Genomic DNA, 21,289 nt, shown 5'->3' with positions numbered 1-21,289 from the left:
GCCCTCCTGATTTCCTTTTTTGCTCCTCCTCAGTTCCCGAAATTCCTCCATCGATACACTTGATCCCAGCTGAATATACCTGCCCCATGCCTTCTTCTTATTCTTGACCAAAACCTCAATTTATTTCGTCATCCAGGTTTCCTTACATTCATCTGCCTTGGCCTTCACTCAGAAATTTCAGGAACAGGCATGTTCTGGACTCGTCAGCACACTTTTAAGAACATCCCACTTTCCAGGCATTCCTTTTCCTTGAAACAATCTGCTCCAATCAACTTGAGCGAGTTCCTGCCTAATACCTTCAAAGTTGGCCTTGCTCCAATTTAGAATTTTAACTTGCCGTGCTTCTATCCATAACTATCTTAAACGTAATAGAACAGTGGTTGCTGGTCCCAAAAGGCTCATTCATGAACATTTCATCCACTTGCCCCTCACAATTATCTAAGATTAGATCAAGCTTTTCCCTCTCTCATGTAGAGCCCTATACATGTGGAGGAAACTTTCCTGAACACATTTGACAAATTCTGCCCTATCTATACCTTTTGTACTATTACATTCCCAGTCAATATTAGGAAGGTTAAAATTCCCTACTATGACAATCCTATTAGTCCTGCACCTGCTTGCAATCTCCTAGCATATTTGCTCTTCTAATTCCTGCTGAATATTTGAAGGCCTGCAGTACACTCCCAACAAGGTGATCATGCCTTTCTTATTCCTCAGCTCTACCCATATAACCTCACTGGACATCAATTATGTCATGTCTGATCACTACCATAACATGTTCCTTAATCAATAAAGCAACACCCCTTCCTCTTTTACCCCCATCTCCATCTCTCGTGAACCATCTGTACCCTGGAACATTAAGCTGCCATTCCTGTCTCCCTCTTAACCAGGTTTCTGTAATGGTTACAACATCCCAATCGCACATACCTATCCACGCCTTGAAGCCACTGGCAATCACTGCAATGATAATTTAGAGCAAAAAATTGAGTTAACACAGTAAATAGGCTGAGACAGGATTTGCTCCAACCACCTAGTGGTCACTCTGTGATACGATAAGCTTGGTCCTTTGTTCCTGATAAGAACAGATGCCTCTGATTTTATCTGCTATTACCAAAATCCATTATAGAGGAGCCATAATAACGAGGGACACCATAAGTTTTTTTCTTATTTTTTTAAATAAAAGAAAAATTAAAACAAAGTAAGCAATAGTTTGATTCTATACATTAAATTGTTAATGGACTTGACAAAAGGTAAAGATCTTTTCAAATAGTTACAAACCTGTAACCTGAACATTAAAGCTCAGTTTCTCTCCCGCTGCTTCACATATGTATTCACCTCCATCTTTTGATTCAATGTTATGAATGACAAACTTTCGAATTTTACCATCAGATTCTAGTTTCATTCTTTTACTCTGGGTGAGCAGTCTTCCATCTTTGAACCATTTGACCTCAGTTTTGGACTGTGACATTTCACAGCTGAGAGTGGCATTCTCTGACTGTCGGACCTTTATCTCCTTCTGAACCAGATCTTTATTTGCAAATCCGGCTTCTATTTCTGCAACCAACAAAAGTTCAATTTTAAACAGATTAATGGAAAACGTATAAAAAGTTATCAGAAAACTCAAATTAATAAAGATATTGGGAGAACTAATCAGCCCTAATATTGGCAAAGAGTATGTTTTGAGTCAGACAGTGCCATTACTGTAAAAAAAAAAAAAACTATCCTGCCAATCAATCATAAAGAGATGTAATTTATCTGTGCATCTGGCTCCTTCTCTTTCTGTTTATCCTATCTAAACACCCAATATGATCTGATATATCTCTATCGAATCTCCTTTTGCACCAAAGTGAATAACACAGCTTCTTCATTCTATTTTTGTGGCAGAAATTCATTGTCCTACTCCAATGAATCTCTTCTGCATTTTCTCTGGGAATTTAACATTATTCCAGGTGAAAATTTAGGTGAAATACTTTAACTATTGTCTACTCAGCATTTCTAAAGGTTTATAAGTCTGTCATAAAGTTGTACAAAAAGCCATGACATCAACCCATCATAACCTCCGGAAGCAGTGGCAAGATATATCTATCTTGTCTTTGCTGTACCTCCACTTCCCTTCCTCCCCACACCACCCCTTGTCACAACAGCTGACCCTCCGATTAACATGGACAATCCAAAATCTGACCAACTACTCAATACTGCCACTGCTTTTCAATCCTAGTTTCTGGGCAATCTGACAGATTTAAGATGGAGAATAAATCCCCAAATAACAAATTATACATTAACACATATTTTATTTTACTTCATGTCGCATTACTGATAACCCTCGTTATAATGGACCATTGAGCGGGCAGGAATTATGTCCATTATCGTTGATTGTCCGCTATAACCAAGTAAAGGAGGTAAATATGTGCAGTATTGGAAAATCAACATACACTAAACAAGACATACAAAAGTCAGTTTGTTTTTTCACACCATATTCTTCACATATGGTGCTACCATAGCACAAGCCCTCTAACGTTTTTGTTGGTTCTGGTTTCTGGCCAACGATTAGGTGACACGCTTTCTATTTACATGATGACTATCTCTAGAAGAGTCATATGGTCATACAACATAGAAACAGGCCCTTCGGCCCAACTTGCCCACGCTGACCAACATGCCCCAGCTACACGAATCCCACCTGCCTGTGTTTGACCTATATACCGCTACACCTATTCTATTAATGTACCTATCCAAATGTTTTTTTTAAGTTGTGATAGTACCTGCCTCAACCACCTTCTCTGGCAGTTCATTCCATATAGCTACCATCCTTGTATAAAAAAAGTTGCCCCATAGGTTCCTATGATATCTTTCCCCCCTCACCTTACATCTATGTCCTCTGGTTCTCTAATCCCCAACTCTGGGTAAAAGACTGTGCATTTAGCCCAATTATTCCTTTCATGATCTTATACACCTCTATACGATCACCCCTCATCCTCCTGCGCTCCAAGGAATAACATCCTAGCCTGCTCAACCTCTCAATATAGCTTACTCCCTCAAGTCCTAGTAACATCCATGTAAATCTTCTTTGCACCCTTTCTAGCTTCACAACATCTTTCCTATAATGGGGTAACCAAAACTGAACACAATACACCAAAAGTGGCCTCATCAATATCTTGTACAATTGTAACATGACCTCCCAATTTCTATACTCAATACTCTGACTGATGAAGGCCAATATGCCAAAAGCCTTTTTGACCATCCTATCTACCTGTGATGTCACTTTCAAGGAACTATATAGCTGCACTCCGAGATCCCTCTGCTCCACACTCCCCAGAGCTCTGTCATTCACTGTGTAGGCCATGCACGTTATCATTTTCCCAAAAATGCAACATCTTGCACTTCTCTGTATTAAATCCATCAACCATTCCTTAGCCCATCTGCCCACATGATGAAGTACCGGCTGTAATTTTTGACAACCATCTTCACTATCTAAAATACCACCCACTTTAGTGCTATCTGTAAACTTGCTAATCATGCCTTGTTTGTTCTCATCCAAATCATTGATATGGATGGTAATCGGCAATGGGTCCACCACCAAACCCTGAGGCACGCAGTGCCTCCATTCCACGAAAAACAACCTTCCACCATCACCGTCTGATCCCTTCCATGATGTCAATTTTCTATCAATTCAAGTATCTCTCCTTGGATCCCATGCGATCTAACCTTCCAGAACAGCTGACCACACAAAACCTTGTATAATGCCTTGCTGAAATTCATATATACAATGCCTACAACTCTGCCTTTATCAACCTTTTTGGTCACATCTTCAAAAATCAATCAGATTCTTGAGACATGCTCTCCACTCACAAAACATGCTGACTATCCCTAATTAGCCCTAAATACATGTATATCTTATCTCTCAGAATACTCTCCAGTAACCTTCCGACTACAGATGTTTGACTGACCAACCAGTATTTACTAGGCTTTTCCGTGCAGCTCTTCTTAAATAGAGGCACAACATTTGCCATCCTCCAGTCTTCCAACATCTTATCCGTCTTTTGATGACGACTTATAAGTCTTAGCTGGGGAACCTGCAATTTCCCCTCCAGCATCCCAGTGTCCTCGGATATACCCGATCAAATCTGGGAGATTTGTCGACCTTCATACGCATTAGGACCTTCAGCACCTTCTCAACCATAATACTAAATGCCCTCAGGACACTTCCATTGACTGCCCCAAGCTCATGTCTTTCTCCATGGTAAAACCAGAGAAATGCTCATTGAGAACCATGCCCATCTCCTGTGGCTCTAAAGAGTTGACTGCTTTGATTCCTGAGGAGTCCCATTCTCTATCTGGTTACCCTAGTTTCTTTCATGTACTGATATATTCTGGGGATTATCCTAAATATTATCTTCCTGCAATCTTCTACCCACTTTTTGCCCTCCTGATTTCCTTTTTTGCTCCTCCTCAGTTCCCGAAATTCCTCCATCGATACACTTGATCCCAGCTGAATATACCTGCCCCATGCCTTCTTCTTATTCTTGACCAAAACCTCAATTTATTTCGTCATCCAGGTTTCCTTACATTCATCTGCCTTGGCCTTCACTCAGAAATTTCAGGAACACGCATGTTCTGGACTCGTCAGCACACTTTTAAGAACATCCCACTTTCCAGGCATTCCTTTTCCTTGAAACAATCTGCTCCAATCAACTTGAGCGAGTTCCTGCCTAACACCTTCAAAGTTGGCCTTGCTCCAATTTAGAATTTTAACTTGCCGTGCTTCTATCCATAACTATCTTAAACGTTATAGAACAGTGGTTGCTGGTCCCAAAAGGCTCATTCATGAACATTTCATCCACTTGCCCCTCACAATTATCTAAGATTAGATCAAGCTTTTCCCTCTCTCATGTAGAGCCCTATACATGTGGAGGAAACTTTCCTGAACACATTTGACAAATTCTGCCCTATCTATACCTTTTGTACTATTACATTCCCAGTCAATATTAGGAAGGTTAAAATTCCCTACTATGACAATCCTATTAGTCCTGCACCTGCTTGCAATCTCCTAGCATATTTGCTCTTCTAATTCCTGCTGAATATTTGAAGGCCTGCAGTACACTCCCAACAAGGTGATCATGCCTTTCTTATTCCTCAGCTCTACCCATATAACCTCACTGGACATCAATTATGTAATGTCTGATCACTACCATAACATGTTCCTTAATCAATAAAGCAACACCCCTTCCTCTTTTACCCCCATCTCCATCTCTCGTGAACCATCTGTACCCTGGAACATTAAGCTGCCATTCCTGTCTCCCTCTTAACCAGGTTTCTGTAATGGTTACAACATCCCAATCGCACATACCTATCCACGCCTTGAAGCCATTGGCAATCACTGCAATGATAATTTAGAGCAAAAAATTGAGTTAACACAGTAAATAGGCTGAGACAGGATTTGCTCCAACCACCTAGTGGTCACTCTGTGATACGATAAGCTTGGTCCTTTGTTCCTGATAAGAACAGATGCCTCTGATTTTATCTGCTATTACCAAAATCCATTATAGAGGAGCCATAATAACGAGGGACACCATAAGTTTTTTTCTTATTTTTTTAAATAAAAGAAAAATTAAAACAAAGTAAGCAATAGTTTGATTCTATACATTAAATTGTTAATGGACTTGACAAAAGGTAAAGATCTTTTCAAATAGTTACAAACCTGTAACCTGAACATTAAAGCTCAGTTTCTCTCCCGCTGCTTCACATATGTATTCACCTCCATCTTTTGATTCAATGTTATGAATGACAAACTTTCGAATTTTACCATCAGATTCTAGTTTCATTCTTTTACTCTGGGTGAGCAGTCTTCCATCTTTGAACCATTTGACCTCAGTTTTGGACTGTGACATTTCACAGCTGAGAGTGGCATTCTCTGACTGTCGGACCTTTATCTCCTTCTGAACCAGATCTTTATTTGCAAATCCGGCTTCTATTTCTGCAACCAACAAAAGTTCAATTTTAAACAGATTAATGGAAAACATATAATAAGTTATCAGAAAACTCAAATTAATAAAGATATTGGGAGAACTAATCAGCCCTAATATTGGCAAATAGTATGTTTTGAGTCAGACAGTGCCATTACTGTAAAAAAAAAAAAAAAACTATCCTGCCAATCAATCATAAAGAGATGTAATTTATCTGTGCATCTGGCTCCTTCTCTTTCTGTTTATCCTATCTAAACACCCAATATGATCTGATATATCTCTATCGAATCTCCTTTTGCACCAAAGTGAATAACACAGCTTCTTCATTCTATTTTTGTGGCAGAAATTCATTGTCCTACTCCAATGAATCTCTTCTGCATTTTCTCTGGGAATTTAACATTATTCCAGGTGAAAATGTAGGTGAAATACTTTAACTATTGTCTACTCAGCATTTCTAAAGGTTTATAAGTCTGTCATAAAGTTGTCCAAAAAGCCATGACATCAACCCATCATAACCTCCGGAAGCAGTGGCAAGATATGTCTATCTTGTCTTTGCTGTACCTCCACTTCCCTTCCTCCCCACACCACCCCTTGTCACAACAGCTGACCCTCCGATTAACATGGACAATCCAAAATCTGACCAACTACTCAATACTGCCACTGCTTTTCAATCCTAGTTTCTGGGCAATCTGACAGATTTAAGATGGAGAATAAATCCCCAAATAACAAATTATACATTAACACATATTTTCTTTTACTTCATGTCGCATTACTGATAACCCTCGTTATAATGGACCATTGAGGGAGCAGGAAATGATGTCCATTATCGTTGATTGTCCGCTATAACCAAGTAAAGGAGGTAAATATGTGCAGTATTGGAAAATCAACATACACTAAACAAGACATACAAAAATCAGTTTGTTTTTTCACACCATATTCTTCACATATGGTGCTACCATAGCACAAGCCCTCTAATGTTTTTGTTGGTTCTGGTTTCTGGCCAACGATTAGGTGACACGCTTTCTATTTACATGATGACTATCTCTAGAAGAGTCATAGTCATACAACATAGAAACAGGCCCTTCGGCCCAACTTGCCCACGCTGACCAACATGCCCCAGCTACACGAATCCCACCTGCCTGTGTTTGACCTATATCCCGCTACACCTATTCTATTAATGTACCTATCCAAATGTTTTTTTTAAGTTGTGATAGTACCTGCCTCAACCACCTTCTCTGGCAGTTCATTGCATATAGCTACCATCCTTGTATAAAAAAAGTTGCCCCATAGGTTCCTATGATATCTTTCCCCCCTCACCTTACATCTATGTCCTCTGGTTCTCTAATCCCCAACTCTGGGTAAAAGACTGTGCATTTAGCCCAATTATTCCTTTCATGATCTTATACACCTCTATACGATCACCCCTCATCCTCCTGCGCTCCAAGGAATAACATCCTAGCCTGCTCAACCTCTCAATATAGCTTACTCCCTCATGTCCTAGTAACATCCACGTAAATCTTCTTTGCACCCTTTCTAGCTTCACAACATCTTTCCTGTAATGGGGTAACCAAAACTGAACACAATACACCAAAAGTGGCCTCATCAATATCTTGTACAATTGTAACATGACCTCCCAATTTCTATACTCAATACTCTGACTGATGAAGGCCAATATGCCAAAAGCCTTTTTGACCATCCTATCTACCTGTGATGTCACTTTCAAGGAACTATATAGCTGCACTCCGAGATCCCTCTGCTCCACACTCCCCAGAGCTCTGTCATTCACTGTGTAGGCCATGCACGTTATCATTTTCCCAAAAATGCAACATCTTGCACTTCTCTGTATTAAATCCATCAACCATTCCTTAGCCCATCTGCCCACATGATGAAGTACCGGCTGTAATTTTTGACAACCATCTTCACTATCTAAAATACCACCCACTTTAGTGCTATCTGTAAACTTGCTAATCATGCCTTGTTTGTTCTCATCCAAATCATTGATATGGATGGTAATCGGCAATGGGTCCACCACCAAACCCTGAGGCACGCAGTGCCTCCATTCCACGAAAAACAACCTTCCACCATCACCGTCTGATCCCTTCCATGATGTCAATTTTCTATCAATTCAAGTATCTCTCCTTGGATCCCATGCGATCTAACCTTCCAGAACAGCTGACCACACAAAACCTTGTATAATGCCTTGCTGAAATTCATATATACAATGCCTACAACTCTGCCTTTATCAACCTTTTTGGTCACATCTTCAAAACTCAATCAGATTCTTGAGACATGCTCTCCACTCACAAAACATGCTGACTATCCCTAATTAGCCCTAAATACATGTATATCTTATCTCTCAGAATACTCTCCAGTAACCTTCCGACTACAGATGTTTGACTGACCAACCAGTATTTACTAGGCTTTTCCGTGCAGCTTTTCTTAAATAGAGGCACACCATTTGCCATCCTCCAGTCTTCCAACATCTTATTCGTCTTTTGATGACGACTTATAAGTCTTAGCTAGGGAACCTGCAATTTCCCCTCCAGCATCCCAGTGTCTTCGGATATACCCGATCAAATCTGGGAGATTTGTCGACCTTCATATGCATTAGGACCTTCAGCACCTCCTCAACCATAATACTAAATGCCCTCAGGACACTTCCATTGACTGCCCCAAGCTCATGTCTTTCTCCATGGTAAAACCAGAGAAATGCTCATTGAGAACCATGCCCATCTCCTGTGGCTCTAAAGAGTTGACTGCTTTGATTCCTGAGGAGTCCCATTCTCTATCTGGTTACCCTAGTTTCTTTTATGTACTGATATATTCTGGGGATTATCCTAAACATTATCTTCCTGCAATCTTCTACCCACTTTTTGCCCTCCTGATTTCCTTTTTTGCTGCTCCTCAGTTCCCGAAATTCCTCCATCGATACACTTGATCCCAGCTGAATATACCTGCCCCATGCCTTCTTCTTATTCTTGACCAAAGCCTCAATTTATTTTGTCATCCAGGCTTCCTTACATTCATCTGCCTTAGCCTTCACTCAGAAATTTCAGGAACACGCATGTTCTGGACTCGTCAGCACACTTTTAAGAACATCCCACTTTCCAGGCATTCCTTTTCCTTGAAACAATCTGCTCCAATCAACTTGAGCGAGTTCCTGCCTAATACCTTCAAAGTTGGCCTTGCTCCAATTTAGAATTTTAACTTGCCGTGCTTCTATCCATAACTATCTTAAACGTAATAGAACAGTGGTTGCTGGTCCCAAAAGGCTCATTCATGAACATTTCATCCACTTGCCCCTCACAATTATCTAAGATTAGATCAAGCTTTTCCCTCTCTCATGTAGAGCCCTATACATGTGGAGGAAACTTTCCTGAACACATTTGACAAATTCTGCCCTATCTATACCTTTTGTACTATTACATTCCCAGTCAATATTAGGAAGGTTAAAATTCCCTACTATGACAATCCTATTAGTCCTGCACCTGCTTGCAATCTCCTAGCATATTTGCTCTTCTAATTTCCTGCTGAATATTTGAAGGCCTGCAGTACACTCCCAACAAGGTGATCATGCCTTTCTTATTCCTCAGCTCTACCCATATAACCTCACTGGACATCAGTTATGTCATGTCTGATCACTACCATAACATGTTCCTTAATCAATAAAGCAACACCCCTTCCTCTTTTACCCCCATCTCCATCTCTCGTGAACCATCTGTACCGTGGAACATTAAGCTGCCATTCCTGTCTCCCTCTTAACCAGGTTTCTGTAATGGTTACAACATCCCAATCGCACATACCTATCCACGCCTTGAAGCCATTGGCAATCACTGCAATGATAATTTAGAGCAAAAAATTGAGTAAACACAGTAAATAGACTGAGACAGGATTTGCTCCAACCACCTAGTGGTCACTCTGTGATACGATAAGCTTGGTCCTTTGTTCCTGATAAGAACAGATGCCTCTGATTTTTTCTGCTATTACCAAAATCCATTATAGAGGAGCCATAATAACGAGGGACACCATAAGTTTTTTTCTTATTTTTTTAAATAAAAGAAAAATTAAAACAAAGTAAGCAATAGTTTGATTCTATACATTAAATTGTTAATGGACTTGACAAAAGGTAAAGATCTTTTCAAATAGCTACGAACCTGTAACCTGAACATTAAAGCTCAGTTTCTCTCCCGCTGCTTCACATATGTATTCACCTCCATCTTTTGATTCAATGTTATGAATGACAAACTTTCGAATTTTACCATCAGATTCTAGTTTCATTCTTTTACTCTGGGTGAGCAGTCTTCCATCTTTGAACCATTTGACCTCAGTTTTGGACTGTGACATTTCACAGCTGAGAGTGGCATTCTCTGACTGTCGGACCTTTATCTCCTTCTGAACTAGATCTTTATTTGCAAATCCTGTTTCTATTTCTGCAACCAACAAAAGTTCAATTTTAGACAGATTAATGGACAAAATAAAATGAATAAACATTGAATTCAAAATAATGATTTGTTGGGAGAACTATTCAGCATATTGGGAAAGAGAAATTAAGTCCAGTTCGCTATTCTTAAAATAAATAATAGCCCTTTTGATTATGCGAATACCATCAGTCTGAAGAAGGGTCTCGACCCGAAACGTCACCCATTCCTTCTCTTCAGAGATGCTGCCTTTCCCGCTGAGTCACTCCAGCATTTTGTGTCTACCTTATGTTTAAACAGCGGTTAGCTTTGAGTCTAACATCACCATTACTGGAAAAACTATCCTACTTAACACAAATCTATCATAAAGATAAGCTGTGGAAGAAAGAACTGCAGATGCTGGTTTAAACTGAAGATAGACATAACGTAATGGCGTAACTCAGCGGGACAGGCACCATCTTTGGAGACAAGGAATGGGTGACATTTCGGGTCGAGACCCTTCTTCAGACTGATTAGGATAAGGGAAACGTGAAATTGACGGTGATGTGGAGAGATAAAGACCAATGAATGAAAGATATGCAAAAAATAACAATAAGCTGTTTCTCTTATTCTTTATCCTATGTAAACATCCAATATGATCTGATGTATCCGTATCAAATCTCGTATTGCTCCAAAGGGAATAACACTGTTTCACCATTTCAACTTCTTGGCAGAAATTCCTTCTCAGTAGAACTACTTTCATGAATCTTTTCTGCATCCTCTCTGGCAACTTGACGTCCCTCCAGGCTGGTTCTCACCCTACTGCTCAAGAGGCAATCATTACATTCAATTGACCCCCTTATTCCAGTGCTGCAAACTTCTCAAACCAATCCTTCCCTGTTCACAATGCTTATTAGTAAAGCTCCTTCAAAAATGCCTCGATTGTGAAATTTCAGAGCATAGAATTTAAGGAATATAAATTCCTGATTATTAATATAAATATTTCTCAACATGGCACAAGGTAAATGAAAGTTGAAAGGGTGTATTCAGGACAAAATCTTAATTATAAATTACAAACTTTAAGAAGATGTTTGCAGCTCAACAGGGATCTGTAGTGTTTCAGTCATTGAAGGGTTTCTTTCCAATTGTAAGCAAAGGAGGAATGAAGTTAGGTAAAAGTGTTAAGGACCAAACTTGTTCAATAAAATTGTAAATTGACATTTAACGAGGGCAATGTAGGTATGTCAATTGTAAGACAGATAGCTAACGAGAATGTTAAAGCAGATCGGTTCATATGTAAAGGTTTTCAGGAAGGACAAAATGATTACAATATACAAATGAAACAAAGAAAACAGAGGGACTAAAATCTGTCCTCAACTCCAATAGACATTCCTCGCTCTCTGGTGTGCTCCTGCTAGTCTTGACTACAGAACTTGCTGTTGTTGACTTCTTTGTAAGACTTTATCTCCCTTCTAACCTATTTTTGGTACAACTGCTAACTGCTTCCTTCCCCTTTCAGAGTGTTCTGCATCCATTCCAATACATCATTGACGTGGCACAAGGGATGCAACACACCATCTGTGAAAGGAGTAATAGACTGGGGTATTCTTAGAAAGTTACTAACCTGTAACCTGAACATTGAAGGTCAGTCTTTCCTTGCCTGCTTCACATACGTATTCACCTCCATCTTTCGATTCCACATTATGAATGATAAGCCTTCGAAATGAACCCTCTGATTCAAGTTTCATTTTTTTATTCTGACTGAGTAGTTTTCCTCCTCTGAGCCATTTTACCTCTGTTCTGGATTGTAACACTTCACAGCTGAGCGTAGCATTCTCTGACTGGCGAACCCTCACTTTTCTCTGAATTAAATCTTTATTGCAAAATCCTGTTTTTAGTTCTGCAATCAAGAAAAGTTCAGTTGTTACACTCCACAGAAAAGTTAATAAAATAAATACAACTCGTGAGCTGTGAATTCAAAATTGACAAAGGTTTGATAAGAACAAACTCTACTATACTGTATATATATGGGGAAAAAGTGAATCTTATTGATTTGCAAAGTCTGAATAGACCCATAATTCATATTAAGTGTAGTAAAAGCAGAGTATGCATGAAAACAAGTCCTGTGGCCCAACTTATTCATGTCAAACATGATGCCTGTCTAAGCTAGTCCCATTTGCCTGCATTTGTCTTTTTCTGTTTACTTGTCTTTTTTTCTTTGATTCATATCTCCTCGAAAACCCGACGCGCTAACGGTGAAACTTTTACATATTCCGGTAGAGATTTAACTCATGATGTCAAAACCCACTCATCTGAAAATTTGATTTATTATTTGCCGAGATTTCTACAAATTCTTAAAAAAACGGAGATCTTTTTTAAAATCTAACGAGCTGATGTGACGTCACAATGGCTCCTCTCGCTCACAGTCGACCGACCGGCCGCAGTGCTCCTCCACCCTCCCAGAAGCCCAGCCGCCCACCCCCCGGGCTCTGGATTGAAGCCGCTGACGCGTTACGTTAACCTCTTGACTCACAGTCGACTCGCACACGCCCGGCCTTACGCAGCGCAGCGCCCAGCCACGCCCACAGCCCAGCAACCCCAACTCCACCCACCCCCAGGGCTCTGGATTGAAGTAGTACGCAGTACGCTCGCGCCTCGACTCGGGTTTACCGAGAGAACCCGAGAGATGACGAGGAGCACCCGAGTGATGACGTCGCAAAGAGTGACACGCAGTACGCTCGCGCCTCGGCTCGGGTTTCCCGAGCGCTTCCGAGGTTGATGCACGACGCACGCTAGCGCCTCAGCTCGGCTTTCCCAACAACTCCCGTGAGCTGCTGAGCACTTTGTACTAGTCGGGCCCTGTGCTAGAGCTCTCTCTCTCTCCCCGGGCTCTCTCCGCTTTTCGCAGCCCTCGCATTCGACCGGCTCCCCTCCTCCTCTCCCCTCCCCTCTACTCTATCTTCCCCCCCTTCCCCTTCCCCACTCTACCGACCCCCTCTCCTCTCTCTCCCCCCTCCCCCTCCCCTCTACCGGCCCCCTCTCCTCTCTGCCCCCTCCCCCTTCCCCCCCACCCTCCCCTCTGTCTCCCTCCTCCCCCCTCTCTACCCCCTCCTCTCTCCTCCCTTCCCCCCCTCTCCCCCTTCCTCTTTCTCCTCCCTCTGCCCCCTCACCCCCACCCATCTCCCCTCCACCTCTCCCCCCTTGCCCCTCTCTCTCTCTCCGTTGCCCCCCTCTCTCCTCCCTCCACCCCACCCTTCCCCCACTCTCCCCCACCCTTCCCCCACTCATCTCTCTCCCCTCTCCCCCTCCTCTCACCTCCCTTGCCCCCCCCCTCCCCCTCCCTTTCCCACCCACTCCACCGCAGGCCCCTCCCCCCCCCCGCAACCCCGCGTTGAGGGGATGGGACCCAACGGGTACCCCTTGGTCTAGTATACTTATAAAACTCTGATCTTGGATGTGGATGTACTTGTGTGTGGATTTGTGTGTTTTTCTGTGATTCACATCTCCTCGAAAACTCGACGCGCTAACGGTGACATTTTTACATATTCCGGTAGAGATTTACATCATGATCTCAAAAATCACCTCATCTGAAAATTTGATTCATTATTTCTTGAGTTATTTCTTCAAATTGTTCACAAATCTGAGATATTTAAAAAATCTAACGAGCTGGATGACATCACAATGACTGTGCTCCTCGAGGCTAGCTGCGCAGTTTTCAAAGCGCAGCCTGCGTGGCACTGTTTTAGCACACGCGGCGAGTTATATTAACCCCCCCCTCCCCCCCGCTTCTTCAAAAGATGCAGAAAGAACGAGCAAATGGGCTCTGTTCTGCAGATCCCGAGGGCTTCCTAAGGCGCTTCCGAGAGCTTCAGAGTGCTTCTGAGGTCGACACACGCTAGTGCCTCGGCTCGGCTTTCCTGAGAGCTGCCGAGAGCTTTGGTCGACGTACAACGCACACTCGCGCCTCGGCTCGGGTTTCCCGAGAGCATCCGAGCGCTGTCGAGATCGACGCACGCTAGCGCCTCGGCTCAGCTTTCCCGAGAGCTGTCGAGAGCTTTGTACTCGAGTCGGGCCCTGTACTAGAGCTCAAAGATCCTATAGCTGAGGATCCTATAGGATCTAGCTATAAGATCTTTGCTAGAGCTCTCTCTCTCTCTCTCTCTCTCACTCTCTCTCCCCGGGCTCTCTCTGCTTTTTGCAACCCGCTCGCTCGCCCGGCTTCCCTCCTCCTCTCCCTCCCCTCTCCCCCCTCCCCCTTTCCTCCATCCCCCTCCTCTCTACCCCCCTTTACCCTCTACTCACTCTACCCCCCTCCCTCCCTCCCCTGCTCTCCCCCTCCTCTACCCTCCACTACCGTACACAATACTCCAAGTGTGTCCTCATCAATGTCTTTTACAAATGATATACCAAGTGCGGCCTCACCAACATCTTGTACAAGACCTTCTAACTGAATAATTTACCTTTCCTGACTCTCAGTAGCATTTCCAAACTGCCATTACGCTTTTCAGACATAGAAGGATGTGCAAAGTACTGTGTAAAGAGTAAAAATCCAACCTGACACTAATGAGGAAAGGACATATGGGATAACATAATTGAAGAAAGCACAGTGGCACAGCGGTAGTGTTGCTGCCTCACAGTGCCAGAGACCCGGGTTCTATCCTGACCACGGGTGCTGTCTGTACAGAGTTTGTACGTCCTCCCCTTGACCACGTGGGTTTCCTCCAACACTCTAAAGACGTACAGGTTTGTAGGTTAATCACCTTCCGGTAAAGATTGTAAATTGTCTCTTATGTAGGATAGTGCCAGTCTACAGGGATTGTTAGTCAGCGTAGACTTGGTGGGCTAAAGAGCCTGTTTCCATCCTGTATCTCTAAACTAAACACACAAAAAAGTTCTGAGGGAAACTTTCTCGGTATCAAGAAAACTAAAAGTTCTCAATATGAGAATATTCTTACTCAGCAATGAACCCACAATATCTTTGCACTTTAAGGAAACCAGTTGCAGTCCTTCGACCTTTGGATCGAAATTTCATCTCCATAATTTCTCCATCAGAAACACATTAATAGCATCTCTCAAGTCATTCCTAATCCTATTAGTAGGTCATTAGAACTTCAGGCCTGGCATTGACATTGTGGCTAAACTGCTTATTAATATGCTCACCTTATTTTCCATATGCTTGATTAAAAAGTCAATCTTGGATTTATGTTTTACAAATGAACTATCATCAATGATTGATGATTTTTGTTAACAGATGCTGATAAACATTTAAATTTGGTTTCTGCTATACTTGCAAGGAAGTTACAGAAACGGAAAGGAAGTATCTACTAGAGATTCCTAGTTTGGATTAAAAAACACTCTATGAGAGATAATTAAAGTCTGAAAATACCATCAAAATATATTAAATGAAAATTAAACAATGTGCGACCATCAATGACTACTGACCTGTAACCACAACATGGAAACTCAATTTCTCTCCAGCTGTTTCACAAATATAATGGCCTTCATCATTTGGCTCTGCATTCTGAATAATTAGTTTTCGAATTCTACCTTCAGAAATAAGTTTGATTTTCTCATTAGAACTAAGATTTTTTCCATTTTTGTACCATTTGACCTCAGTTTTGAGTTGTGACACTTCGCAGCTGAGAACAGCATTCTCTGCTGCTTGAACCTTCACTTCCTTCTGAATTGATTCTTTATTGATAAATGCTGGTTCTGGCTCTGCAAATTAAAACATATTAGTCAGTTAGATATATAATTTTAATAATTTTTAACCTGCTATTTACAGGCTATTCAGATGCTTGAGCCTACTCTGATATTCAATAAAATTGTTGATGGTTTGACTGCAACCTGAGCTCTGTATTCCCTCCCTGGTTAACACCTTGCCTCTAGCATTACAACAAAGCCAAATTCAAGCCTGAGGTACAGCACCTCATCTTTTGTCTAGGTATGTTGCCGTGTTCTGGATGCCCATTTTCTGAAAAAATCCCCTTTCCCATCAGTATCAGATATGCCAATTTCTTCACTAAGCGTTCATTTAGTATTTTTGTTATTTTTTTCCCCTCCATTAGTATATCCTGAATTGCATGTCTCACATTCCTGCTCGAGCAATATATAACACAGGCAAAGAAACGTAATCACTGTCTAACAGCTTTATTTGCCCATTTGGCTTTGTCTCTGAGATATTCCTTTTGCCCTATCCATCCCTCATGCTTGTTTCTGAGACTTAAAATTACTTTTTACAAATCTTTCTCAGTTTTTATGTAAGATCTCAGATCTGAAGTATTAAATCTGTTTTTCTTTCCACAGATGCTACCAGACCTGATTGTTTCTAGCATTTCTGCTTTGACTACAAATTTAAAACAATTGTCGCTTTATTTTGTGTTATCTATGTGGTACTCTAGGTTTTATAAAGAGATGCATAAGAACACAAGAGTGAGTGTTAGATTAAACACACACAAATCATTCATTAGAACTCATCTAGAGCATTGTGAGCAAATACAGGCACTAGATTCAAGGAAGGGTATCATAACATCGAAGAGATTGAGGAAGATATTTATAAGAATTCAATCGGGGATGATAGACCTTAGTTACATGGAGAAAAATGTTAAAAGACCAGTTCACTCTCCTAAGGGGAGACACAAGATTAAAAATCTTAAAAAGTTTTAAAAGGCGAAAAATAAGAAACCGTTTTCAGGACATAAAGAAACAGTAATCAGAAGTTACAATTTAATATTACTGGCTAAGAGGCAGAGGCAAGACATTAAGAATACTGTGTCAGTCTATGTCCACATGTTGTGCAGATCTTACTGCATGTGGGAACAGAGTGCTTTATGCCCAGAATCGAGGAAAATGCAGGCTCAAGCATTGGACCAAAAATAATTATTCTATATGATCTGGCTGTCAGCACAGTGTTCCTTATTTATATATTTAAATCTTGCATACAAATACCAGACTAATAGGCACCATGAACTCAACAGATGTCCCTTGACTGATTAGGTGGTTTAAAAATAGCAGATCCAGCTAAATGCCTCATGACAAAAAGTGCCCCTACTAACCAGGTATGAAATATTTAAATAATAATAAGGCTTTTAGATAGGCATGAGGAATAGAGGAACATGGGTTACATGCAAGCAGAGATTTGGCATCTTGTTTGGCACAGACATTGTGGGCCGAAGGGCTTATTCCTGTGTTGTACTGATCCACGTTCAATAGTTGGAAGAGACATTTCGCACCTTGGTCTAATGCTGACCGAAATTACTATTATTTATAACTTTACAATGTTTTTTACTTGTCTTACCTTTGACAGTAACATTTATGGTGATCTCATCCTCTTTGGTTTTAAATACATAAGCCCCGGAATCTGCAGACTTTGCATTATGAAGCACCAGTCTTCGTGTGGTGCCTTCTGATTCAGCATTTACAGCTTTGTTCAGTTTTACTTTCTGTCCTTTTCTATACCATGTCCCTTCTACAGTACTCAGTGATACTTCACAAACAAGGACTACCTTTTCTCCCACAATTGCTGAGTACTCCATTTGTGTTGTGGACTTCTTCAAGATAGTTGCAGCTGGTTCTGCAGAAAGCAGAAGAAACAGAAATGTAAAGAGAACTGTTGAAAAATATTATGACTAATTGTGAATATTTGAAATGTAATGTACAAATTAGTTGTTACCAATGTAACTACAATTACTCCTGACCTTCATAAACTAGAAATGTACATATTCATACCACAAATGTTCTCAGCGCTTCACATTTTCAGTGACCTATAATTAATTTTAGTATATTAATGTGTCTACATGAGGTCTATCCATTAAAAAAAACCCTCCATAATGTTCTTACATTTTAGTCCAATTTGAGTAGTACGTGTCCGACTAGAGTATCCTTTCAGCCCAACTCGTCCATACAAACGGAGGGCATCAACACAACAGCGGAAATTGGAGGAACAGCACCTCATATTCCGTCTGGGGTCCTTGCGCCCTTATGGCATCAACATTGAATTCCCCCAATTTGGCTAGCCTGTGCTGTCTCCTCCCACCCTCCCATCCGCCCGCCCTCGGGCTCCTCCTCCTCCCTTTTTCCTTCTTTCTTTCCCCACCCCCCATCAGTCTGAAGAAGGGTTTCGGCCCGAAACGTCGCCTATTTCCTTCGCTCCATAGATGCTGCTGCACCCGCTGAGTTCCTCCAGCAATTTTGTGTACCTTCGTCCATACAAACTGTTGCCTAACCAAACTGGTACCACTCAGCTGTGCCTGGCCCATATCCCTCCAAATCCTTCCTATGCTTGTAGCTGTTCAAATGTCTTTTAATGTCATAATTGTACCCACCTCTACAATATTTTCATAAATCTCCTCGGCATTTTTGCCCGTTTAATGACATCCTTCTTTTAGCATGGAGATCACAACTGTACACAGTACTCCAAATGTGGCTTTAACACCACCTTGTGCAGCTGCAACTAGATGTCCCTACTCTTGTACCCAATACACTGACCAATGAAGGCAAATGGGCCAAACACCTTCTTCATCACCTTGTCTACCTTTCGTGGAACTATGTAACTGTACTCCTAAGTCACTGTTCTGCAACACTCCTCGGGGATCTACCATTTACTGTACGTCTTACCCTGGTTTATCTTACTAACCATGCCGTCTACATTCACATCCAAATAGTTAAAATCAAAAACAAACAATAATGGACCCAGCATCGATCCTTGTGTCACACCACTCGTTACAGGCCTCCAATCTGAAAAAAAACCCTGTATTACTGTGTCTACTACCTTCATGCCATTTTTGTATTTTCAAGTTACTTTTGTATCCAATTTACTTTTTTCAAATCCTTCATTTATTTGTTCTATATCTCTCATTTCCCTTTCCACTGACTCTCAGTCTGAAGAAGGGTCTCACCCCGAAACATCACCTATTCCTTTTCTCTAAAGATGCTGTATGACCCGCTGAGTTACTCCAGCTTGTTGTGTCTATCTTTTGTATCCAACTACTCTGTGTGAAAAAGATTCCCCCTAGATCCACTTTAAACATCCTCCATTTTACCTTAAACTTATACCCTTTAATTTTAGATATCCCTACCATTTGAAACAAACACTGGCTATCTACCCTTTCTAAGCCCCTCAGAATGTAATATATCTCTCTCCTGTCTTTTTTCATTTGTTCCAGGGAACACAGACTCAGCCTATGCAATTTCTCCTTACAACTCAAGTCTTTCAAACCAGGCCAACATTCTTGTGAATCTTTTCTGCATCCTCTCCAGCTTGATCACTTCCTTCCTGTAGCATGCTGACCCGAACTGCACACAATGCTCCAACTGCAGCCAAACCAACATTTTGTACAAATGTAACATGATGTCCCAACTCGTGTACTCTATTGCCTCAGCCAGTGAGGATAAGTACACCATATGCCTTCCACACCACCAAGTCTACCTGTGCAGCCACTTTCTGATAACTAAAGCCAGGATGTTTAGGCACAAAAAATCTCTGAAATAGGCAGGCAAATAGGCATCATAAAATTACATGAAAAAGGCATTTATTGACAAAAAAGGTATGTATCTCCACCACCAAAATATGGTTAAAAATGATAATATAAAGGTATACTACATTAAATGACCAAAGTTGCATGGTTGCACATAATTACTAGCATTTTTATCAAATTATCTGGTGTTAAACGATGCCGTCTGTCAGACAGAATACACTTCAGTTGTGAAAAACTTCTTTCTACCCCAGCTGAGGTCACTGGTGCATACCTGAAACAAGCTACAGACTCTATATTCATGTCGTTATCTCGTGCATAATAACTACCTTTGAGAACTTTAGCTATGTTTTGTATTTCTTCAACATCTTTGTTAACTAAAATCACTCTCTCACATTTTCCTTGTATGTCTTTACCTACATCGCCAGGAATTTTACAAATATCGTCAGTTACTTTGTTGAAAACCTGCAAGTTATTCACTAATGTTTCACCACGTTTCTCAAGGGAAGTGATAGCATGTGGGAAGTTTGCAAAATTGGAAGCAATAAACACAAGAATGCGGTGGAGGGACTTTTGCTGCTTGATTTCACTGACGATCCTGACTGCAGCAGATTCTTCTTTTTTAAAACAGTTGCCAATTACTTATATCTTTTCAAAATTTGCAGTATAGTAGAGTACTGCAGAGAGCCATGTACCCCCACCTAGTCAAAACGGGCTGAAGAGATAGCAGAATCTCGGGTGCCATTTCCTTGAACTGCACACGTGACGGTGCTTTGCGGAAGATTTTCTTGACATTGGAAACTAGGTGATCGACAATTAGAAACAAGCTAAGTATGTGCTTGGCAATTCTATGAAGGCCTTGAGCTAAGCATGTCAAATGCAACATTTTGGGGAATAAAACTTTTAGAGCACGAGCAGCTTTTTTCATGTACGGAGCTGCAACAGTCACAAACAGAAGAATATTCTCGTGTTTTATACCTTCTGGCCAAAGTACAGCAAGTGAAGATATAAACAACCGAGCAATAGTTGAGCTGTTTGATTTCCTTAACATTTCCGATGTCAACAAATACTCCTTTGATGGTTGACCTGCCTCCAGTGTACCAATGTCCACATTGGCAACATATCTCCCCACAGCATTGGTTATCTCGCCTATTGAGATCCATATTTTGTTGCATGCAACTTCATCTCTAATTTTCTGCACAACAATGTTGAAGTTGCTGTCAACATTATTTTTCCGTAATGATGACTCGCTTGGTCTATGTTCCTCTGTGTATTTCTCTCAAAAACCTCTGAGAGATTTGTTTTCCAATTTCCACAGTGGAATTCCACCATCAATAAATGCCTTGCACAGATCACTCGAAAACTCAGATTTGCAACTGGAGCCAGCCGTAAATGTAGTGAAGAGACAAGCTTGGGTATTTCGCTTGGGTAGTCTACACCTCAGCAGTATCAATATTGA

The 21,289-nt window shown here is 41.1% G+C and overlaps 1 protein-coding gene across 4 annotated transcripts in view; it reads right to left on the bottom strand.

Annotated features, from left to right (window-relative positions):
- Positions 1-21,289, bottom strand: part of obscn (obscurin, cytoskeletal calmodulin and titin-interacting RhoGEF) — a 435,173-nt gene that overhangs the window by 351,130 nt on the left and 62,754 nt on the right. For all 4 annotated transcript variants that reach the window (XM_033043588.1, XM_033043597.1, XM_033043606.1 and 1 more), the window contains exons 8-13: positions 17,655-17,930; positions 15,800-16,075; positions 11,982-12,257; positions 10,115-10,390; positions 5,696-5,971; positions 1,279-1,554 (exon numbers count right to left, since the gene is read on the bottom strand). In XM_033043588.1, the coding sequence (XP_032899479.1) occupies positions 1,279-1,554; positions 5,696-5,971; positions 10,115-10,390; positions 11,982-12,257; positions 15,800-16,075; positions 17,655-17,930 (1,656 nt within the window). The remainder of the gene's footprint in view (positions 1-1,278; positions 1,555-5,695; positions 5,972-10,114; positions 10,391-11,981; positions 12,258-15,799; positions 16,076-17,654; positions 17,931-21,289) is intronic.

Source organism: Amblyraja radiata, chromosome 2, assembly GCF_010909765.2.
Source record: "Amblyraja radiata isolate CabotCenter1 chromosome 2, sAmbRad1.1.pri, whole genome shotgun sequence".
NCBI lineage: Eukaryota > Metazoa > Chordata > Chondrichthyes > Rajiformes > Rajidae > Amblyraja > Amblyraja radiata.
The sequence above is the reverse complement of the archived record's forward strand: the minus strand, read 5'-3'. Positions and strand labels throughout refer to the sequence as shown.